The sequence below is a fragment of the Chelon labrosus genome (genome assembly GCF_963514085.1).
Source record: "Chelon labrosus genome assembly, chromosome: 11".
Lineage (NCBI taxonomy): Eukaryota > Metazoa > Chordata > Actinopteri > Mugiliformes > Mugilidae > Chelon > Chelon labrosus.
Window position 1 is genome coordinate 21,963,743 of NC_140344.1, and position 24,919 is coordinate 21,988,661.

At 42.8% G+C, this 24,919-nt stretch overlaps 1 protein-coding gene across 1 annotated transcript in view; it reads left to right on the top strand.

Moving 5' to 3' along the window:
• Positions 1-24,689, top strand: part of LOC311495990 (neural-cadherin-like) — a gene marked incomplete at its 5' end in the record, with an annotated part of 94,679 nt that extends 69,990 nt beyond the window's left edge. Inside the window, 9 exons of the mRNA XM_084555699.1 lie at positions 10-137; positions 8,172-8,295; positions 9,931-10,114; positions 10,361-10,527; positions 12,868-13,132; positions 13,708-13,891; positions 16,199-16,449; positions 22,888-23,042; positions 23,659-24,689. Of these exons, the coding sequence (XP_084411825.1) occupies positions 10-137; positions 8,172-8,295; positions 9,931-10,114; positions 10,361-10,527; positions 12,868-13,132; positions 13,708-13,891; positions 16,199-16,449; positions 22,888-23,042; positions 23,659-24,225 (2,025 nt within the window). The 3' untranslated portion in view covers positions 24,226-24,689. The remainder of the gene's footprint in view (positions 1-9; positions 138-8,171; positions 8,296-9,930; positions 10,115-10,360; positions 10,528-12,867; positions 13,133-13,707; positions 13,892-16,198; positions 16,450-22,887; positions 23,043-23,658) is intronic.
• Positions 24,690-24,919: the final 230 nt, after the last annotated feature.

Genomic DNA, 24,919 nt, shown 5'->3' on the forward strand with positions numbered 1-24,919 from the left:
AATTTACAGGAAGTACGCTTCACTCTGGATCGATGTTCCAGTGCGATCGTCATGGAGACAGAAGGCGTGGACTCCTGGGCAATGACAGAGGACCGCTCATCCTGTGAAATCCGAGGGGTCACTCCCAACAGGGAAAAGTAAGATCAATAATTAAACAACAGAAGTACGACCAACTCTGCACACTTCCTCTGAATTTTAGTAATAGTACCGGGATGAAATCCTGATATAAACAATAAAATGTGTTAGTTTTTTTACAGTATAATAAATACATGATCGTATGTGTAGACACGTAAATGAATGTGGATACACTTGTTTTGATGTAAGTAAGTAGCAATTAGGATTTAGCATTTCTCCAGAGAGCCTCCTGGGTGTTTTTGTTTGGCTGCACAATGCTAATCTACTGAGGTTTTGTTCTATTCACTGCTTTTAAACCTAAAAGAATGCACGGCCCATGGGGACAGCGTCTAAATGCTGCATGCTCCCACAGGGCTAAAGAGCCCTCTGTGAAGCGGAGCCGTAGCAGTCATGGCAACGACACTTTGCAATTTTGTAAACATAGAAAGAAAGGAAAAAAAAGAGAAGGTTATTTGTTTACCGATTAACTTGCCAGGTGTGCAAGTTTTCAACACGCAAAGATATTCCGTCGTTTACAGCATGTCACTCCTGCTCAGGTTCCTGCTTGTCGTTTGCGCCCTTGCCCGACTGGCAGCATTTTTAATGATGCACGCCTAGTTTTGTTTATTACGTGCTGGCATGCAGAACTTACTTGGTGACATTTGTCATGCTGGCGTTGGCACTTGATTTACATAACATCAACCACACAGTCATTATACGGCCTCTTTTGTGGGTGTGAAATCTTAGAGGAAGGCTCGTCCTGGTTGAGGTGGGTTTGTCACATTTAAATTAAGTTAATCAGGTCTGCAACTAACAGTCATTTTCAGGTTTGGTTTCAAGTTAAAACTTGTAATGTGTTATGAAACATAGCCAGAACCAGCGGAAGTTTTGCGTGATTACTCAAGGAAACGTCAAAATTGCTGCTGTTGTTGTCGCCCGTTATGTATTAACAGGTCGTGTTGTTTCAGCGCTCAGTCAAATTAACTAAATACGTTCTTATCTTGTATAGGGACAGTTCATGTTTAACAAACAGTACCTGAAAGGGTGTTCGTGTACAAGTTTATTTATTGAAATGTAGTCAGATAGTGACCCAGATTGCTTTATCACAGTGTTAGATTTCTCAGCTTGCGCCCTGCTGTCCCCTCTGGAGGGGAGGAACTGTTGATGAAATCCTCAGATATAATCCCTGAAATGCCAACTGATCTTTGACTATGTGTGTTTCGCTCGGTCGCAGCTGCGTTTGTTTTCCCACTCCGTGGCCGTGGCCTGGCGCCGCGCTCGTCGTCGTGCCGTCGAATTAAGCTCTGAGTTTATGAAAGCGGTGTATATAAGAGCTGTACTACTGACTTTAGATTTGGGACGCCCTGGATAAGTATCAGTAGGCAGGTATAGGACGTGACAAATATCAAACAGTAAGGGCAAAGAGAATGACGAGAGGAAAAGTGGGCAAAAAGTCTCTAAAACCCGAGTTAAACGTCGACGGAGACGGCGAACAACACATGTTAGCATCAGAGCTAACGGGAGAGGACCACGAGCTAACAGCGGCGGCACGATCGAGGGAGATAAGCCCGGGCAGTGGAAAAGTAGTGGATCAGTCCACTCAAGAAATGGCAAATTTGGAGACAATACTGCGAGAACTACGTGATTTCCGTCGGGAAAACACGGATACCCTCAAGGAAATTAAGGAAGAGCTCAGGGAAACAAATACCCGGATCGACAACGCTGAGACGCGGATCGTGGAAGCCGAGGAACGTCTGCAGCACATCGAGGACGCCACACTTGAACTTCTGGAGCTACAGAAACAGTTTGAAAACAGGTTGGTGGATCAGGAGGGACGGTCGAGGAGGGAAAACATCAGGATTCATGGGGTGAAGGAGGGAGCGGAGGTCAGCGCCAGGTCCATGATTGATTTCACTGAAACGCTTCTACGAGAAAAGCTGGAGCTGTCACCGTCTCTTCAGCTTCGGATTGAGAGAGCTCATCGGGCTCTAGCGTCACGTCCCCCCCCGGATTCTCCACCGAGATCTATAGTGGTGAGATTCATGAGCTTCAGAGATAAAGAAGAGATCATAAAGATCGCGTGGCAGAAAAGAGGCTTTGAGTACGAGGGGAGAAAGGTGTTTCTCGACCATGATTACGCTCCGGATGTACTGAAAAAACGCAAAGAATATACAGAGGCAAAAAAAGTCTTGAGAGAAAAGAAAATACGCTTCCAAACACCATTTCCAGCGAAGCTAAGGGTGTTCTACGAGGGAGAAATCCGTGTTTACAACACGGCGGAGGAGGCGACTACGGACATGGCGAGGAGAGGGCTTCAGGTGACGGTGGTGAAACCTACGGAGAGCGGCCTGGAGAGGATCAGGCGCCTCACCTGGCAGGTCAGTCGAGCAGAGAAGAGCCAAACACCCAGGGAGATGGATCCAGGATTTAAACAGAAACTAAGAGCCTTTAGGAGGAACTAAGACAAGATGTGATGGTCAAGTGATCTCAAAAGGAGGACTGAGCAGCCTTTTTCACACTTGGACTGTATACTTAGAAGCATTAAGGTGAGAAACGGGCCCCCTCTCCTTTAAGTTGCTTTGATTTACGTAGCTTGGGTTATTCTGACAGAATATATCTACCTCTCTATATTATCTTAAAAATGAAAAGAAGGGGGAAAAATAGTTACATAAAGTCGGGGCTATTATTGAGTTGGATTTATTTGTTTTTTTTCTCTTTACCTTTATTTGGAACTTGCTGGTCACATTATGGACAAAGCTGACTGCAGCACAGAGGGCCCTCTTCTCTTCGAAAGAAGAGGTCATCCCTCAGAGCAGACTTTCCATCAGGACTCATTCAGGGTCGAAATGCAGACCCCACACATGGAAGTGGTTTATGGCATCACCAGTTGTTTGGTGAATGTTTATGTTTTTGGTTTTGTTTGGTTCAAGGCAGTTTGCCATTGTAGTAGCATTAAGGGGTATTTATGGAGTGAAAGAAGGTAAATAGTGATTATGGCAACCCAGAAGAAATTACTTAAAATAGCTTCATATAATGTGAATGGGTTACTTAACCCAATTAAAAGGTCCAAGATACTTGGTAAAATGAGAAGGGAAGGGGTCGGAGTCGCTCTATTGCAAGAGACGCACCTGTCAGAGAAAGAACATGGTAAACTAAAAAGAAATGGGTTTAACCAAGTATTTTTTTCATCTTACAACACAGGTCATAGAAGAGGAGTGGCCATTTTGATATCAGGAAAAATTACTTTTGAAAAACTTTCAGAAATATCGGATAAACAAGGAAGATATGTACTGATTAAGGGGAGACTAGATGGTGAATTGGTCACCTTTTTTAATGTGTATGCCCCCCCAGGCTCGGACTGGGAATTTTACAGGCAACTGTTTGATAAGGTGGTATCGGAGGGGGAGGGTATTATGATTTGGGGAGGGGACCTGAATATCAGACTAAACTCAAAACTTGACTGCTCAGCCAGTGATACACAGAAACGAGGGATTAATAAAAAGTTTGTAAAATTAATGACAGAATTGGGTGTAATTGACGTTTGGAGAGAATTAAATCCTAAAGGGAGAGATTATACTTTTTTCTCAGCACCTCACCAAATATACTCCAGGATAGATTATTTTTTAATGTTCAGTAAGGACAGTTATAGGATTGAAAAGTGCGAAATTGGAATGAGAGACATATCAGACCATAGTCCAATATATATGACTCTAACTATGTCAAAAGAAACAAAATCAACACTTTGGAGACTGAATATAAATGTACTAAAAGGACAAATGAAGGAAGAGTTTACCAAAGAAATTCAGATGTATGTAAGGGACAATGATAATGGTGAGGTGTCTCCCTCAATACTGTGGGACGCGTGTAAAGCGGTGATTAGAGGAAAACTAATTGCTAAATCAACGTATCTGAAAAGGCAAAAACAGGAAAAGCTCAATAAATTAGAATCAGAGCTTAAAAAACTGGAAAAAGAACATAAAAAAAATGTGGATGAGAGAATAAACCTAGATATCAAAAGGATTAAAACAGAGATAAACGACATCTTATCACAAGAGATTCAAAAAAACCTTATGTACATGAAGCAGAGGTACTACGAAGCAGGAAGTAAATCTACAAAACTGCTGGCCTACAGATTAAAAAAGCAAATGGCAGAAAATAACATCTATAAAATTAGGGACTCAGCTACAAATCTACCAAAATATAAGACAGAAGAGATACATAAATGTTTTGAATCATATTATAAAAATCTATATTCCCAACCAAAAATAAATAATAAGCACCAGATAGCCACTTGGCTGGATTCCTTAAATTTACATAAGGTGACAGAGGCCCAGAACTCAGCTCTGATAAAGGAAATCACAGCAGAAGAAATAAACTCAGCTATTTCAAAGTTGAAGACAAACAAGGCCCCGGGTACAGATGGATACACCTCAGAGTTTTATAAAGTGCTCAGAGAACCACTGGTCCCCTTGTTAAAGAATGCTTTTAATTGGGTGCTAAAGGAGGGAGAAATCCCATATTCTTGGAGGGAAGCTTACATTTCGGTTATTCCGAAGGAAGGGAAGGACAAAATGGAGTGCTCTAATTATAGACCAGTTAGTGTTCTCAACCAGGACTACAGACTATTTACCGCTATTTTAGCTAGACGCTTAGAAATAATTTTACCAGACATAATTCATCAGGACCAGACGGGTTTTATAAAGCAGAGACAGACACAAGACAATATCCGACGTACATTACATATTATACAAAGCATTATTAAAAAACGAATAGAAGCAATAATATTAGGATTGGACGCAGAAAAAGCATTCGACTCTGTCAGGTGGGATTTCCTATATATGGTGCTGGAGCGATTTGGTTTTCATGAAACTTTTGTCAAGACTATACAATCTCTGTATAATAAACCTACAGCCAGGATTAGAATTAATGGGAATCTTTCAAACTCCTTCGTATTAGAGCGTGGGTGTCGTCAAGGCTGTTCAATAAGCCCACTCCTATTTGCTCTCTATTTGGAACCCCTGAGTCAATGGATAAAACAAAATGAAAATATTAAAGGTATCAATATTAAGGGAGATGAACAGAAAATAGCATTATTCGCGGATGATGTATTAATATACTTAACACATCCCACTCGGTCTCTTCCAGCACTCATGTCAACACTTGAGGAATTTGGTCTGTTTTCGGGCTATAAATTGAATGTGAGGAAAACCCAGATTCTCGCATTTAATTATGTTCCAGATAGACAAACTAGAGAGAGTTTTAGGTTTAATTGGGACTCACAATTCATGAAGTACTTGGGAGTGAACCTGCCGCAAGATTTATCTCAACTGAAATCTCTAAATTATGATGCATTAATATCAAGAATCAAATCTGATATGGAAAGGTGGAATTTAATCCCCTTCACAAGTTTGGTCTCAAGAGTGGAAGTGATTAAAATGAACGTACTTCCAAGGTTACTATATATATTCCAAACCCTACCAGTAGAAGTAACAGACAAAGATTTTATAGAATGGGACAAATTCATCTCAAGATATATTTGGCGGGGGACAAGGCCCCGAATAAGATTCAAAACTCTTCAACTGCCTAGAGATAAAGGGGGTCTAGCCCTACCATGTATTAAGAGCTACTATCAGGCTTCACAGTTAAAAACTTTGTGGAATTTATGCAATCCTGCCTACAGTGCAAGATGGAAGGACATTGAATGTCTCACATCAAACGCACATGTCCCAATACAAGCAATAATAAACGATAAAAAATTGAGGGAACATCTTCAAGAGGAGTTAAATCCTTGGCTGGGGGTATCCTTAAATATATGGTTTGAGATTATATCAAAGAATAATCTGATTGAGCAGAGCAAGGTACTGCGATGGATCGCACATGATTCAGACTTCATACCAAACACAATAGATAGTAGATTCAGGAAATGGGAAGCGGGTCCAAAAATATTTTGGGAGCTTTTTAAAAAGAAGACCATTAAAAGCTTTCAGGATTTAAAAAATCAATACGGATTAGGCAATCAAGATTTATACAGATATTTACAGATGCGGCATTATATGGAGCAAAATATTAAAAAGTTCAATTTGGAGGAGCTAGAGTCTGGAATTATCAAATTATTCATTTCAGCTTATGACTCAGACCAGGGCAAGAAATTAATCACAAAATTATATAAAGAAATCGAAAGATTAAAGGGCAATAATACAACATATATAAAAGAAAAGTGGGGAAGAGAGGCAGGGAGGATGTTATCAGAGGAGGAATGGGTGATGGTAAATGAAGGACAGTGGAAAACAACATGCTCCCTCTCATGGAGAGAGTATGGCTGGAAGAACATTGTCCGATACTTTATTACACCAGCACAACAGAAATCTAGAGATACACACTGTTGGAGACTTTGTGGGGAGAATAAAGCCAATCATTTTCATATCTTTTGGGGATGTCCTTGTATTCTACCTTATTGGCAGGAGTTACAGAAGAGTATGGAAAAAATTCTGAAAGTGCAAATTCCATTTACATTTGAAGTATTATATTTGGGAAAAGAGAACCAGGTGATTACAGGGTCAGGAGAAAAATACATATTTCGAATAATGCTTGTGGCAGCTAAAAAAGCCATCACCAGAAATTGGCTAAAAACTGTTGCACCAAAAATTGAGGACTGGGTAGAGGTAATGCTTAATATTTATAGAATGGAGAAGCTGACTTTTTCAACTAGACTAAAAACAGAGATATTTAAAAATTACTGGGAAAACTGGGTTAATTTTGTGTCTCCATTGAGAGCAGACTTTGTGCAGTAAGGACACTGTATGGCAGATTACTGATCCCCTTGGTTCAGGCTACGAATTTGTTAATTGTTGTTCATATGTTTATTATGTTTACTCTCCACCAGGAGTAAAGGGGCGATGTAAGAGAGATGTGAAAATAAGGACAGGAGTGAAAAAGTGTTGTTTTTTTTTTTTGTTTTTTTTTCTCTCTCCTTCCTTTTCAAACTTACTATAGGTAACTCTCTTTGAGACTATGTGTTTATCCTTGTATCTGCTCCCTGGTGGAGAAGTATAGGAATGTTTTATACTGTTGAAAAATTGTATATGTAAAATGCTGAATATTGATATGTGGAATCAATAAAAAAACGTTAATTAAAAAAAAAAAAAGAGCTGTACTACTGCTCTTATTTATAATAACTTAAATTCTTTCAAGAACTTTTTTAATGTGCTTATTTAGGACTGCATTTCAGTTTGAGGTTCGGTAGTGGAAATAGTTCTGCTCAACTCTTTTGCTGCAGGGAATGTCAAGAATTTTTGGCAGATCGCGGTCGTGTCCTTTTACTCAGACTTTCTGCAAAGACGTGTCCACCATTAATCTCAAAAACCTTGGGTTCTAGCATCGGCAAAACGTTCACACCTCCCCGTCTCGGACAAATACCTCACACTTTAGGTAAAGATGATACTTATCGTAAAAAGACCATCAGAAAAAAAGTGGACTCAGAAAAACTCTTTATCAGTATTGTAAACAAGAAAAAGAAACATTTACAAAAAATAATAATTGAACAAAAATGCTGGAAAAGAAAATGGTGTTTTTTGTGTTTTTTGGTATGTACCACATGCAGCCTTTTGTTCTCTGTCGGTAGTCTTAACTTTGAACAATGGCTCATCCCTTGACCTCGGTTCTGTTTGGTTTATTTGCACCTGCTTGTTTGTACTTTTCATGAAAAATTTAAATGCTTATTAATAAAAAGTGAAAAACAAAAAAATTTACAGCTTATCAAGCAACAGTCACTTTGTGCGTATAGTCTGAAAACAGCAGAGGTGGTATAGTGAATCAATTTGTGTCTTAAGTGTTTCAGAAAGATGTCATTTAGCCGTCAGTGCATATGTCAAGAGAAAGACAGGAATAATAGGATGCCACACTTGTTGACAACCTCCACAAGTGTGTTTAATTTCTTCTGCTTTTGTTCTGCTTCTCTTTACACGGGGAGTTCTGTTCCAAACCTTGAGAACTTACACAACGCCTGTTGCGTTTTCTTCGGCTCACATTCTTCCGTCGTTCTTGTCCTCCGTTCCCAGGTATCTGAATGGAAGTCACGTACTGCAGCTCGGAGGGGTCAATGAGAACATATCATATGAATACCCGCAGCTGCAGCACAAACACTATACTGGATGTATAAGGAACCTGCTTGTGGACAGCAAGGTAAAGTATGGACTTTATCATCAAGCCTTTTAATTATTTTTAGGCGACATTATGTTTTCTGGTTGTCCATCAGCCCGTCTCCCCAAGTTCAACATAAATAACTAATTGGAATTAAGTCGTTAAAGGTTAAATGTGACTGTGTCCATAACTAAAATTTCACACGAATGTCCAACAACAGGTTACCTACCTAAGGACAACCAGGACCTCCTGTTCTTCTCGTAGGTCCTTGCACCAAAGCTCTTTATCAGTCCTCCGGAAAACCAGTTTCCAAGTGGTAACAACACATGCCTTACGTGCTGGAATCATACATATAATTTTAACGTCTGTCATCATCTACAGCTCGACTAAATGGCTGAGGCCCCTTTTTGTTTATCTTCCTGTTTGGAGGACAGGCTTCATACTGTAGGTGATGGAGGACTCTACTCCAATAAGAATGTAAATGAGACGTCAAGGCTTCACCGGAAAACCTGGTGACGATCGCGCATCGCTTTTTTTCTCTCTGGTCAGATTCACCCTGACTCTCTCTGTTTGCGTCTCTATTGGAAAATTAAACTTGAACATCAAAAGTCAGTCAATATTAGAATTTACACCGTTCACCATCAGGCATAACATTATGACCACCTTCCTAATATTGTGTAGGTCTCCCTTGTGCCTCCAAAACAGTTGTGACTCATCAGAGAATGGACATGGGCCTTCTGAGGGTGTCCTGTGGTGTCTGGCAACAGAATGTTGTTAGTGGGGGGTCTTTGGGTGTTATGGGTTGAGGGGAGGGGCCTCTGTGTATTATCCCACAGATACTTGATCAGTTTGGGATCTTGGAGGCCAGGTCAACACCTTGAGTTAAACCGTTTTTGTGTGCCGCATCCTGCTGGGGATGGCTGCTGCCATCAAGGAGTATCATTGCTTTGGGGTGGGGGTGCCTGGTCTGGTCTAGGTGGGTGCTACATGTCTAAGTAACATCCACACGAATGAATGCCAGCTCCTAAAGTTTCCCAGCAGAACATTTAAATGTCACAAGATGGTTGATGTTGTTTACTTCTCCTGTCAGTAGTCATAATGTTGTGGCTGATCAGTGTTTAGTGATCAGTTCAGATGCAGCCTAATATTTAATTAGGGAAATGAAAACGCTCAATACTCATATAAATGTAATGACCTGTGAGTAAGTACTGTTATTAACGCACTCAGCTAATGACAGTACTCAGCTGTTACTATGACCTTCTGCAGTATAATCTTTGCATAGAAAGGCTTCACGTCCCTTTTGTTGTTTGCTGCCGAAAGTGCAATAGCTTAATTTCCATTTTGCTAACAGTGTCGTCTGCAGAAATAAGACACCTCACTGACCAGCTGATTCCAGGTGTCAGGTGTCACAGGGTGGTCACATTTCTGTATTGATTAATTACAGGCTAAACTGTCATTATACGCTGTATAGTCTATGTTAAGGAAGTGTCATATCTCTTATTTTACTTTGAAGTCATGTAACACTTCCCTGCATCAGATCTAGAAGATGCAGTTCCTTCCCGATCACTTTTCCTTTCACTAATCTTCTAGCAATGCGAGGACAGAGACGGCTACCCATTCATCTGCTTCCCACTATCATATTTTCCTTCTTCTTCTTCTTCTTGTTATTCCATTCAGCTATATGACCTTGGCTCCCCAGCTGAATACTCCAGCACTCTGCCAGGCTGCACTCTTAATGATGGCCTCTGCACCAACTTGGAGCAACTTCCCTCCTGTGGCAAGAAGGGCCGCTGTCATGGGGAGTGGGGCGCTTTCAGCTGCCTGTGCGAAAGAGGGTTCACAGGGCCTCAGTGTGATCAAGGTACAACACTTGGAGTTGCTTTTAATTGACTGTAAGGTTTTCAGGGGAATGAACATGTCTGTTGTATCAAAACCTCACAAAGTGCACAAACCAAATGGGAAACTTGCTGCAGCGGGAAGATAACCTCAGCTTACATAAAGTGCTTTTGTTGAGCGAGCCGCACGCCCTCGCTGTTATGTGCTCATGAATTTCCCATCTGACAGCTGAATAAATTGAACAAGCCTTTGGTGTTTTTTGATTGACAAGTGGCTCCAGAGTTCTCCCTTGATGGCCGGAGCCACATTCAGCTCCAGCTCCTGTGGTCCCTGCCCGCGCGACGGACTAGAGTCCAGGTCGGGGTTCGGACGCGTGCCGCCGCCGGTGTCGTCCTCAGCCTCCTCTCCCAGGAGCAGAATGAATACCTGCGTTTAGAGGTGAGTCATGGCGGGTCACTCCCCTGCACCTTGACAGCTGTGATTGTCTTGTTTGTGAGCCTTAAAACGATGATTAGTCCCTGGACAGTGATTGCTGCAAATGCTTGTCAGGCTGAGAGTGAGTAATATCGGGGCTGGAGACGTTTAGGCGGATACTGAGGGGGTTGGTGACTGGCATATGTATGTTCCCAACAAGGTCTTTCAGTGGTACTGTAGAAGGCTGCTGCTATTTAGCGGCATTGCTATTCAAATAAAAACTATCCCTCCTTTATTCAAGGTTATTTCTGTCTCTTGTTAATGTTTCAAGCGCATTTCGCTACGGAAAGAGAGCAACTGTGTGCACTTAAATAGATGGAAGGTCAGATCCGCGGCTTTCTACTTTGGGGTTCTGACACAGCTCGCTCGGAGTGGCGAGCTCAAAGACACGTCTGCTTACATGCTACTTGCTATCCTACAGCTGGGGTGAAATGGTGCTCACACAGAGTCACGTCTGCTTCCCTTCGCCAAATCTCCATAATAGCATGCCTTTCCTGCCTGACACATTCCTGAGTGGCTATGAAGCCGGTGTTTCTTGTCAAAAACCCTTTCGTCTCGCTGACTGGCTGAGCAGCACCTGGAAGTAAACGTCTCTGTTTGGGCTGTCACTTTTGGCTAACTCACAGGTCACCTGTTTGCAGCCAGCCTGTCACCGTTTCGGTGTACTCCACATCGATTGCTCCGTCTCTGAAAAACATCTTGTCTGCGTGCGTGTGCCTGTTATTTGTCAGACAGCATTGTTTAAAGCATCGGCTCTTGTTCTTCTCCGGGTCCTTCACGCTAACATGAGGAAAAAAACAACGTTGTCCTCTTCTCTTGTTGCAGTCCCACAGTGACAGAGGCAGGAAAGGGCTGTAGCCTTTACTGTATGTGGGCTGTGAAGCCTCTCTGTGAAACCCTCTCTGGAACTGAACTGGTGAGCTGTATAAAGCATCTGATGTCTGTCTGCAGCAGCAGCACAGTGAAGCATGTTCAGCCTGGTTGTCTTAAAGCTCTTAGAAACACTTCGGGACAAGCCGGGTGTGTTTTCCGACAACAGCTCTAATTTAAAGGGGCTGCCTCTCTGCCCTTATTTTTTTTTTTTAAGGGTAGATATGAGATAGAGTGCACGCTGAATAAATAACCACACTTTCACACAAAGGTTACTAGGGGCTAGCTGGGTATAAACAGCACACAGCTCTCCAAGGAGTGTGGTGTCTTTGGAAAGAACACATTTATCTAATGCACTCTGTAAAGAAGTTTTTGGGAACATTGACTACACTACACTATTGTCAAAACCACTAAAATCATAGCGGGTTTTTTTGTATCCGTGGTTTAAAATGTCTAAGACGTTTGAAGTTTTTGTGCTTAATAGTGATTGCAAAGATCTCGGGGCGAGAGAGGGTGCAGAAAGTTTATGTAATCACATTTCTTTGTTGAGTATTGATTGAGCGATCTGCTCATTTTTGTTGTGGACTTGAGAGCCGGATGAGGCAGTGGGGAGAGCGTTGTCAGCTTTTATTGTGTTTATATGTGTGTCTGTGAGTGTGTGTGTCCAGGAGCAGAGTCGCGTTTGAGATGCCCATGCTGAGGGAGCAATAGTTAAAGCAGTCTGGGCTGAATGTGAATTATCTTGCCCCACTGTTTCCAATTAAGCTTTGGACATGTACAAGCCGCAGTTATAGGAGCCTCTCATTGGTTAAGTCCATTGTGTTCGCTCATCCTTAACTGCCGAAGATAATTGTTGTTTCTTGTGTACCTTCCCTTCGGGATGGCTCCGGCTTCTGTCGAGCAGTCATGTGTACGGCGTCTCTGCAACGCGCCGTGGCTGCAAAATTGCTAAAATCATTCCTGCCGCTGAAATTTTCATGCCGTTTTTCTGGTGCGTTCACCGGCAGAGAGTCTCGTCCGGGTAGTGGAATTTCACAATACTTGCCTGGTCCAACCTTTGCAGCCTTTTCTTCACCCTGGGAGCTGGCCTACTTCTTATAATGCTGTTATGCTCGAGATCTGATTTTTTTTTTTTCCCCATCAACACCGAACAATATGGCAGCGGTCCAAGTCTATAAGGCTGTCAGTCGGCTAGAATTTGTGCCACTGTATTTTACAATTAAAATCTACACTGACACATGTACTGTTACTGCAGATGATGACAAAACGGACCAGGTAGTTTCAGAGCAGTGCAAAAGACTCCTGTTGGCAGGTTTTGACACTTCAAACATGGAGCTGCTCCGGCAGATTAAAATATCTTCTATATTTCTTCATGCTTTCTCCCCTTTGAAAGTCAGCAACCTAAAATCACTAAACCTCTACCGTGTATCTCAGGTTGTTCAGGGCCTGCTGGCGGTTTTCTACAACCTGGGGGATGGAGACTACAACATCACAGTGCCCTACCACCGCCTGGATGATGGAGAGTGGCATGAGGTGGAGCTGGATCGGTTCGGCAGAGAGTTCACTCTTCGATTGGACGGAGGTGGAGGACGGCAAGAGGTTACGGCATCGCCCGGTCGAAGCCAGGAGATCATTATTGATCCCTCGGTGGTGATGCTTGGAAACTCTTTTCCCTCGGGACACAACCGGAGCTTCCTAGGTAGGTGGCTGCTTACCTGTTTCGAAGAAGTGACACCGAGTGAATTCATATGAAGTGTTGGGCGAATGGAGAAATAAACCGAACTGATGAAGTCATTAACATACTCAAAGTGCAGTGGAGTTCACAGTTGGACATAAAAAGAATCTGGTGCTTATTTTTTACCTCTCACTGATGCTTGTGCATTATACAACCAGGCCCAAAGGTGTTTTGATGCCTCAGTATAAAGCTGATGAGAGAAGAGGAGTCAGTGGCACTGATCTGTATTTAAATGATGTGTTAGACCTCGTGCTTCCCACAGAGCGAGCAAACTAACCAGCAGAGAAAATATCCTGAAAAAAAAAAAGAAAACAGTCCATGCTGACAGCTTAGCCCGAGGCTGTTTGTGTGTTTGCCTGCATGAGAGCGTGTGTGCGCGCCGGTCCGCAGGTGTGTAAGCGGGTCTGTTTATGTGTGCCTGCGTGTTTGAGTTAACACCCCTGCCGTGGTATAAATGTGTGGCTATAAAAGATTTTGCCCGAGGACTGGTGTCTTAGCGTGTCCTTTGGTATTGTTAACTGGTTTTCTCCCCTCACCAGGCTGTTTGCGAGATGTGAGGTTTAACGGCCGCCCCGTCCCCCTTGATCGGGAGCAGCCTGCGGAGGGGCTTCAGGTGGTCACATCGCAGGGCATCTCTGTGGGCTGCTCTTCAGACGCATGCAGGAAGCACCACTGCTCCCCTCCCTTGGTCTGCGTGGACCTCTGGAGACACCACGAGTGCAGGTGCAGTAAATATACAGGACAAATAGCCCCAGCTTTTTAATGAGGCTTTACAGTGCGCAGGCACGTTGCGTACATATTAACAAGAATGCATCCTGAGACATGAAATGCATAGCTAAACCTTGGTTATTTTAAAATTAGCAATGCCAGCACTAAACTCAAACACAGTGAAGTAACTTATTTGCAATGTGTGAAATTTCAAGTTAGGCTGAATGAATGATATATCTGTCGGATACAAACAAGGTCCAGCAATCAGCATTTATATGTATGAGGTCTGAAAGCAAAATATGACAGAAAAAAAAGGTGCAAAGAAGACAAATAATGAGATCAGACTGCAAGTGCATTGGTCCAAAACAAAATATGTATGCTATACTGCACCCCGATCAGCCACAATATTATGACCACCTTCCTAATATTGTGTATTTTTTATTTTTTTTTAACCTTTATTTTACCAGGAAGGTCCCATTGAGACACAGTGTCTCTTCTACCAGGGAGTCCTGGTCAAGATGGCAGCAATTATACAGTATAAGTTATAAAAGACAAGGAAATACAACATAGGACATGGGTACAGAGCAAAGATATCAAAAACAGACTAACACAGAGAACACAGAGTCAAAGACAACAAAGACTGTTGTCTCCCTTGTGCCTCCAAAACAGTTGTGACTCATCAGAGAATGGACATGGGCCTTCTGAGGGTGTCCTGTGGTGTCTGGTAACAGGATGGTAGGGTCCTGTGGATCATCCCACAGATACTTGATCAGTTTGGGATCTAGTGAATCCCAAGTGCCAGGTCAACACCTTGTGCTGTTCTTCATGTTTTTTTAGTTGTTCCTAAACCATTTTTGTGTGTGTGTGCATCCTGCTGCCATCAAGGAGTGTCATTGCTATGGGGTGGGGGTGTCTGGTCTGGTCTAGGTGGGTGCTACATGTCCAAGTAACATCCACACGAATGAATGCCAGGTCCAAAAGTTTCCCAGCAGAACATTGAACTGTCACAAGATGGTCCATGTTATTCACTCCTCTTGTCAGTGGTTTTAATGTTGTGGCTGATCAGTGTATCCAGTGATACATTTTGTTTCCACATAATCTTTCTCAAACTGTTTTACGTTCAAAGTGAAAACCTAAAAGAATTACAAAGCGAACGAGTGGCCTGATAGCTCACATTGTTGAGCGGGCAGCCCAGAGACAGGAGGCGATGTTCCTCACTGCAGTGGCGCAGTTTAGATTAAAGCCTCATTTCACCCCAGTGCTTCCTGTCTCTCTCCACTACCACCATCATAAAAAACATTTTGAAAGAGAGTCAGCGTGATTTCAAACACGAGGAATTAAAAGTGTAGTGGTGCAAACTATCGCTGCCCACCTTTACAGTGTTTCAGAATCATTTATAACCTGATATTAAACATGTATTAGTCCACGTTTTTATGTATTATTCCTTAAGACATACTAAGTTTGACCGATCCATAATTAGAAAGTGAGAAACCTATAAGTATTTATAAGTGATGAATTATTAAACGGAGTAACTGGCAAGCACAGAACATCAGTAAAGAATTTATTAACAATCGGGCCTTTTTTCAGCTTGCATTTTGACTTGTCAGAGTAAGGCAAGCGTGTGTGAATTAACAGCGGCTCATTTAATTAAGTGTGCCAGTAAACCATGACATTGAATATTCACAAAATTATGACCAGTACACCTGTGCTTATGTTGCTGTCACAAATCAAAATGTTGCACAGAAGAAAAAACTAATTAATGCAGATAATACTGCAGATGCACAGTTCATCTATAAGTCAAAGTGTCCACCAGATGGCATCTGGGCTGAATGCATCCCTGTTAAAAACGTAGGTCTAATAAGTGTTTCAACCTGAGAGAGGGTGGTGTGTGACCGCACAGACTGTCTGAGTGTTTGCTGCCTCTTTAAACTCTGCAGGACCTGACTCTGATTTAAGGCTCTGAAACCAGTGGGGACTTGGACACCCATATTCTGTGATTGCCGCACCACCTCAGGATACAAAGCACTGAGAGAAGCAGGAGGAATGAGTGAATGATATTCAGGGGATATTTTGTACAAATATACTGCGGGACTGCTCCTGCAAAGCCAATCTTAGCTTCTCAGTTTCTTTTTTCATTTTACAGTCGGGACCTTCAAAGAGCATATCTGTAAATCTGATATAAGAGGTGTAACTCCTGAGGGATTTATTTTTACACTGTCAGCTTAGGTCTCGGAGCTCTGTCGAATTCACCGTTCTTTTTATCTGACAGCTTCCCAAGTGTCTCGCGTCCCTGCCTCACACCGCCTTGTCTCCTCTGCACAGGTGCCCTCCGGGCCACATGACCAAAGAGAGCTCGTCGGGCAGAGTGTGCGTCTACACGCTGTGCGCCAGCCGGCCTTGCCGCCACGGCACCTGCGTGGCCCACTCCCCGTCCCGCTACTCCTGCCACTGCAGCGAGGGATACCGGGGACGGCACTGCGAGGTGACGCTCGCCATGTTCCACAACGTGGACGGCAACAGCCTCAGCCTCAGCTCCATGTTCGCCATCAGCATCTGTGTCATGGCCTTTCTAGGTAGCTATGCTGACTACGTCCTCTTCTACTTGTGGTAACCCAACATCGCCGCCATCTCTTCTTTTTTTTTTATGTCTTTGTGTTTGTCCGTCAAACTCATCTTTTCCATCTCGTTGTATCTTTTTATTTCTGTCTGTTGTCAACATCACGGTAAATTATTGCATTATGTTATGGTTTTATGTTAACATCCACTGCTTTATTTGTTTCCCGCCCCTCTTTTGCTCTGTGAAATCTGTTTGCTCACATATCTTGTAGCCGTATTGATCTCTTGAGTTGTGCCACGATGTGATTTCTCCATGGGAAGCCGGTGGAAACATGAGACAAATAGCCGCACTGGAAGAGGAGCGAGTGAAACATTGTGTGTCTTAATTTGCGATTCATGGGGAAGCTGTAGAAGTCCCCAGAGAACTGGGAAGTTTCTTTATGTGTTTTTTCTATATTTCTCATCACTTCTGTGTCCCCTGTCTCTTCCAGTGTTATGCTCCGACTTCAAAAGTCAATTTCACTCTCAGCCTTACTTTTTATCTGTCCAACTTATTTTATATCCCACCATCCACTCATTTTACTCCTTGATGTCTTTTTTTTGTTTTTTGCCTTTCCTCACACATTTCTTTGTACATTTCTGTTTTCCCAAGTTGTCCTAAATGTGTCCACATTGTGCACTTCATGTCTATTGAGCCGTATTCGAAGGATCTCACACACAACATGCGAAACCTCACCAGAGTGAGGACGGTTTCTAGTCTACAGTTAAATTTAAGTTAAAACCAGCTGTAAAGTTTATTTATCAGAATCCCTCTCATATTTAAAGGATTGCAGGTTAAAGCTGTAGTTTGGATTCAACAAGAGTCTGTATTGGGGGGAAAAAAAACGTCTTAAGCAATAATTTATGACACGTCTTGTGAATAAATGTAAAGCTAACCGCGGCACGCTCCCGGCTTGCAGTCAGCAAAAATCTGAGTCAAGTCAGAATGTTTATTTCTTATTTATGGGCATAAAATCTTCCTTTAAACAATTCAAACTGCGATAAATGAGACAATTAGAAAGCGCCCAATTAAGGCATCAGAAGAAAAGTAATGTTTAGTTGATGTGATTATAAGATAATGGATCTAAAAAAAATTTTTAGAAAGCGATTTAAAGTAAAAATAAACTGTGAGTGTGGTAGTTGGAGCGCTTTCACTGAGAAAGCCTCCCTTTGAAGACTTATCGGATGATCTGAAGCTGCGCCCTGACATATAACGGGGTCATAAGTTAAGAAATGTATACCAGAGACACAACCATTCACTGCTTTGTAGTCAGGTTCAAAATCTTAAAATCAATAACCATAAGACGGGATTTATGCACTTTCTTCTTTGTGCCTGTTGAGAACTGAGCTGCTGAATTTTAATATTTTGAGTTAGTAACCAAAACCCTAGTACATTCGTTCTGTGTAGTAGATTAAGGAATAACTTTGTGTTTATTCTCCTAGTTGAGGAAAGCACGTCTAAACCAGGGGTCTGAAAATGAGCTCATCTGTCTTGGTTCTGTTAAGGTGCAAAACGTTTCTGTGACATTTAGCACAGAATTTAAAAGTCAGCAAGACAGATGTCCATAGAAATAGGTCAGCTGTGGCATTTGGCTTCTTGAGAAGGAACCATTGTGAATCTGTCTCTGTTTTTTTTGTTTTTTTTTTAAACCATATGGAGCCACTTAAAAGTTTTTGCAACCTTCAAAATTTTATATATTTCCACAACAAAAAAATCAGCAGAAGTCCTGAGAACAGGCAAAGACAACCTAATCAAACAAATTAAACAGAAGTATTATACTTGTGCTTGTACCTTGTTCAAGAAAATTAATCATTCTTACATGTGTGAGTTGCAAAAGTATGTGAACCCTTGTTTTTAGTATCTAGTGCGACTGCCTGAAACGTTTCCGGTAACTACTGATCAGTCATCTAGAGCGGCTTGGAGGAATGTTAGCCCGCTCCTCGATACGGAACCGCTTCTGTCGTCGTCTCGCCGCATGACCCAGTTTCTCGTGAGATTCGGCTCGCAGACAAATGTCCTGACATTTTATCTTAGAATTCTCTGGTATAGTTCAGAATCCATTGGTCCGTCAACGACAAGAAGCCGTCCTGGCCCAGATGCAGCAAAGCAGGCCCACACCAGGCAATACCACCCCCATGATTCACGGACGGGATGAGGTTCTGATGCTGGACAGTTATACTTTAGTCTTATCTGTCCACAAAAAAAATGCCAGTAGTCTTCTGGCTTGTCCACGTGATGTTTAGCAAACAGCAGACGGGCAGAAATGTTCTTTTTGTCCTCGCCACTCTGCCATGGTTGCTCAGAGTTCTCCTAATGGTGAATTAATGAAAATTAACATTAGCCAAAACGATAGAGACCTTTAGTTGCTCAGAAGTTACCCTGGGTTCCTTTGTGAACTGGTCTTTGTTGGTCGACCACTAATGCTGAGGGTAACGCTTGTGTTAAATCTCCTCCGTTTGTTCTCAGTCTGTGGATTTGTGGATCCCAAACTCTTTAGAGATGTACCAGCCGGATGAGCACCTCCTTTTCTGAAAGCTCCTTTGTCCGTGCCATCATACACTTCCACCAAAATGTGTTGTGAAGGAGTTTTAAACTAAACGGGGATTAATTTGCCCTTCAATATTAACTAGTAATCCTAGAAGTGCTCTTTACTTTGGCAACGCACAGATACGTAATATTGCCTCGTTTCCATGAATAAACAAAGGCGCAAATAACTTTTATGCAGCGGCATATATAATCTGAAAAATGAACCTTGAGGGACACTGTGGGTGAAACTGAGAGTGCAGAAAGGCAAAAAAAATAGTTATCACTAAGAAAAAATACTGCTGAAATTGTAAAGCTTGGATGTGACTGAATTCTATGTTATCATTACTTATTTTTTTTTAATATATAATATTAACCATTTTGTCTGGTGTCAGAAAATAGTGGAAAAAAGCCCATACAATTTCTCAGAGCCCTAACTCACGTTTTGAATTGTAAAAATCTAAACACATTGAAATTACGGTGTTCAAATAAACAAAGCTGATAAGAGCTCAAATCTGTCAGGGAAAATGTCTTAATATGTTTAATAATCCATCAGCACTGATTGGTTATTCAAATAATGTTTCTGCTCTAGACTTGAACCAGTTAAGCACCGATGACAGTGGCCCGCTTGTATAAAGAGTCTAATAAAACTGCATGGTTGATGGTCTCATAAGCTGTGTTAAGGTCTAATAGGATCAAGATTCAATATCTACCCACATCTGCTGCCAGCGGAGCCTTTTTAAATGCGTATGCATTGATATCTCTGCCATTGTGTCAAAAAAGATGGACGATCCCCGATATTCATTGTTATGGTTGAGGAAAGGGATGAGTAGTTAATTGTGTTAGTATGAGGGATTCTAGCAGAGGAATTATGTTTTTTTCCTAGTCCTCGCAAAGATGGAAGGACACGTGCGAGTGTATGTGCAAGCGGCTTGCATGTTGTTGCACTCACTTCCCCCTATAAGGCTGTTTTTACGAGTCTTTCTGTCACAGACGGGCTTATAAAATGCTTGGGCAATTCAATACACTGTCCCTGCCTCTATAACTGACTCAACAGTCCCTCCAGGGCATGTGGCTAGTATTGGGACATCAGTTATTCTGACGCTTGACAGTGAAACATATAAAGCAGTCTTCAATATTTGATAATGAATTCAAAGATGATGAAGTGCGGCCTTGGCATCATTCATGAAAATTCATGTGTTGCTTGCATGGTAACTAAAAGAAGGCGCAGTCCATTTCAAGTAGCTTGTCCATTGTCGCAAATGTGGCATTTATATTCAAGGGTGCAACTTTTCAACTCACCAAGAATCACAGTCTGTTCCTTAATGTAATTTGGATTAGAATAAGCACTCTTCGCTGAGTGTAATTACGTTTTCACACCTTGAAACAAAAACTCAATAAATCTCTCTCTCAAACTTGAAGCCTCACCCCTCGTGATCCTTTTTCGGTTGAAATGAGAAAGCTAATCCCGTGTTCGGGTGTAATGAACAGCTGGTGATACAGTATGTAGTTTGTATTAGACTGACCCCCATCACCACAGGAACCACCACCTTAAATGCACACTCACATGCTGCACACCGCACTGAGCGAGGCAGCTGGCTGGGTGCTAAATTAAAGGGGGACTCCTGCTCCGCCTCAACGTGCATTAAAAGTTAAAATGATCATCCATTATTAAGTTTTACATAAGGCATCACAGGCCGACCAGAATGTGAGTTCAGCGTGTTCTACTGCCGGAGCCAGATGAGCTGATGTCTGACGGATCCTCATTAGTCCGGCTTCAAATCTTTTTTTTTGTTATTTTTTTTTTTTTTTTTGATGAATAGAAGAAATTAGCTCCACAGATGGGCTTCTGGATGCCCAACGATCATGTAAAGTGCCTGTTCTTTTTATCCCCTGAAAGATTCATAAATAAAACAAAAAATTATTTCCAACTCATCCTCATCTCTCACCTGTCTCATTTCCTTCTGCTCGGTTCTCTGTCTTTGTCTTCCGCTTGTGTTTTGTCTCACTTTCCCTCATTAACCTCAAAGTGGAGCCGCGTTGAAAGGGTTAAGTGTTTTTGATCAAGCCGCGTTGGAGTTTACCCCGCGCTCATTCATAATGCACGGTCCGGTCCGGTGTAACATCATAATACCCTGTTCATAGTAACGGTTAGAGGGCGAGGAGGCAGCAGCAGCATTATGGATTGATGAATGACTGCGATGTTTGTTCTCCACCCTGGGAGATATTGATCTCACTGGAACATAGTTGCACGCACACACAAATAAAACTCCAGGCAGTTGTGGCTGCAGGTGTAGGGGGCAATGCAACCAGCATGTGTGTGTATTTACCTGTTACCTGTGTCCTAATTATGTGTGTGCATTGAAGGGGTTTGTGCTTCAGCTCCAGCGCGCTGCGTATCGAACTCTTCCCCTATAGAGATGTGTTTAATAACAGATCAGGCGGTGCTGGGGGTTGGGGGTGAGCGCAGGCCTGCGGGCAGCACCCCAGAGCAGGTAATTCTGCGGGTGAGGACCGGCGTCTGGTTCGGGCCTCATCAAGATTCAGGTGTTTTTTCTGCAAGATCGCTTCGGCGTAACGGTGAACGAGCCGGGTCAGCTGATCAATACCGCTCCACCCTGCGCTGAGGACGGTCAGCTGAGGATTGGAGGGGAATGCTTACAATTTATCTTCTTCTATCTGGTATGTGAGGAGCATAGAAACAGAAATAGAACTGCTGCTCTAGGAGGTAAAGATGTTCCAGGCAGCGGCGAATGAATAAATAGAGATGATTTCTAATTGAGATCACTATTTTTTTTTGTGGTTTCGTGAAGATTTGCTGTAAGGGAGATGTTTTTCTTCCTTTGTTTATGAGTACTTACCTGTTAGTGTGACGCCCCCCCCCCCAAAGAGTCACTGGTGCATTCTTCTCTTTCAAAGCAATTACTTTAAAAATCCAGACTAATGTGATTACCCTGCATTTCTCAGAAGATTTCCAATTAAACCGACACTTAGCTCTCACCATATAAACTATTCTAGTTGAAATGGATCCCTTCTAGTGTAAGAGATAAAAGCCGAGGCCAGACGGGGGCCAGAGAGTGACTGAAAAACAGGAACGGCGTGGGACTTAATGAGCGAGGGGGTAGACGGGTGGAAGACGGAAGGGAAGTTCCAATATAAAGAAAGAATTGCAGAGATAAAGAAAGAAAGTCAGAGTTTGAACTAGTAAGAACAGATAGTGGGGAGGGGGGGTGGAAAGAGAGAATGAGGGGATGGCAGATGGGAGAAAAATATTGGTTGAGATTAATGGACTTTAAAGGTCAGTCCAGCATGTTGTATAATTCAGCACACAATAGCCGTGATTGATGTGTGTGCTTTAGGACCTTTCCTGCCCGGCTCCCTCAGCATTCCTCCCTGCCTTCAGCCCGAGCCACTGAGGCTTTGAGTTTAAGCTGGGAGGAGTACAAATTCAGTTAATAGGTTTCCGAGGAACTGCGGTCTTTGATAAGACAGGAAACAGAGAGGGAACATCAAAGGGGATAGGTGGGGAAGGTGGTGTCTCTATTTCCATGCGCGCTCCATTAGCATGTACGGACACCGAGGCTAATGGGTCATACAGGACGGAAAGCGGCGTGAAGGAAAAAAGTCTGTTTACAGACACAGATTATTAGTCTGTTTAATTTTGACTGTTGCTACGGGTGTTGGATTTGATGAAAAATACATTTATTCTGCTCAGCCAGTGTTCCGTTGGATGGGATTTCCGCACTCGTATCATAACGTTCTGCTCTCGAGTTTCATTTAGACCCAAACATCTTTTTTTTTTTTAATTATTCATTTTTTGCTGCTCAGATCTTCTCAGATTGTCATTTTAATCATGTGAGACTGCGTTAACCTGCTCTCTGGCACCCCTCAGTGTTGATGCTGGGCCTGTTCCTCTACTCCTGCTGGAGGAGGCACAAGGGCCTCAAGGAGGGCGTGTACCACGTGTCGGCGCACCACGGCGAGTGGGAGGACATTCGGGAAAATGTGCTCAACTACGACGAGGAAGGTGGAGGGGAGCAGGACCAGGTAAAAAAAACAAATAAATAAAGTAAAATCTACACCTGCTGACATTTAGGCGAAGTAAATAAAAACTCAACGCAAAGTCCACTTCCTTAAATTCTCATTTTCCCGGTTTTGTACTCTAAATGTCATCACACTGTTTTCTGGGACTTTTACAAACAAGGGCAAGAAATGAAACGAGCAACGTGAAACATTAACATTTGATGGAGAACAGTGTTGGTGCCTTGAAATGAAAGCTAAATAACAGTTCCCCGGAGACCTGGAAATGTGAGTCAATTAACTGAAATAAAGCAAGGAGTGTCTGTTAATGCCTCTGCTTTAATAGTGCTGGTAATAGCACCCCACCCCCACCCCCTCTGCCCCACCCCCACCCGTGCAATCAGTTAATTAATTACTTTGCTGATCAATGGTGCTGTTGTTGGCTCTTCCTACACGGTGTCCTAGTCTGAAGAAGTGGTTCGTATTCTGGCGGAGGCATTAGCTGAGATACCTCGCTCAGATTAGCGTCATGTGGCAGGGATGCTTTTTCATTATCTCTTAAATTCCAAAACCGATTACACAGGAGGGAGCATGTGTCTTTGATGTTTTCATCCTTTCACTCCCCTGCTTTTCTTCTCTTCAGAATGCCTTTAATATGGTGGAGCTGCAGCGCTCCCTCCAGCCCAGCCCGGCTCAGTCCCTCCGTTACAGCTATCCACAGAGCATCATCTCCTACCCGCAGTCTAAGCTTCCCCAGGACAGCAGCAAGAAGGGCGTGTCCAACGGCAACGGCAGCGCCGCTATAGCCCTGCGCCTGGCCATCCCGCCCTCAGAGACGGAGACCTTGCCGTCCCCTTTGACCTTCCGCCGCTCCCACAAAACCCTCTCCTTCTCGAGCCAGGACTTGGCCCGCTACCTGTGTGAGGTCATCAGGGACATGGAGCACCCGGAGGAGCTCGGCACCATGACCACGCCGCGCCGGCCCTCCAGGAAGGAGCGCGGCCTGGCGGCGGTGCGCTCCCTCAGCTCTCTCAGCGCATCTCAGGGTTCAGAAGCCAGGCTCCAGGCGGCCCAGGGCGCTCGGCTGGACAGGTTCAAAACCCTCCGAGCTGTGGTTAGCGATTTGAGAGGAGACTCCAAGAACCCGGAGGGCCAGAAAGACAAACTGAAGGAGAGCAGAGGGCAGCTGAACTGTGAGAAGAGCGGGTGAGGCGGCACCCACTGAGAAACAGGACTGAAGGTTGCAAAAAATGAAAAAAAAAAGCAACACTGATCAGAAGTCAGTGGTGGAAATCCAAAGGGAGATAATTAAATGTGAAATACTTTGAGACTGGGAGGTTGCCCAGGGTCTATGTAAAGTCTGCTATTAATGTACTGTATTGACGAAACTTTGAACATTTATGTTCTTTGATATAAATGATGTTTACCAATGAATGATCAGATGTGACGTATTGTTTACTCGGCATTGCACTGTACAGTATACAGAAAGCCCCATTTTTCGGAAGCGCCCTGTGTCGAAACTGCTCATGTCATAAAGCTCCTAAGAGTAATGTCTGCAAGTAAGACGGCAAATGAGCTTCCTGTGAGATAACTGGATTCTTTTTTGCTGTTAATGACTCATGAAATCATTTCTGTGACAAGCTGATTTTGTTTCATTTGTATTATCTATTTCCTTTTAAATAAATGAATATCTTTGATAATACTTCCTACTTGTATATATATATGCTCTTAGCAGGGTTCCTTTTTTAATGTTTAGCCCGACTTTCTTCCATCAAACGTTGCAGGTGAGATTAATTTTTACCCATCATTGTATGCATTGCCGCTCCATATGTCTTCCTTTATGCCTGACATAATCAGGTTGACAACCGTTAAGACAAACTCTAACAGCTGTTCTTGTCTTATTC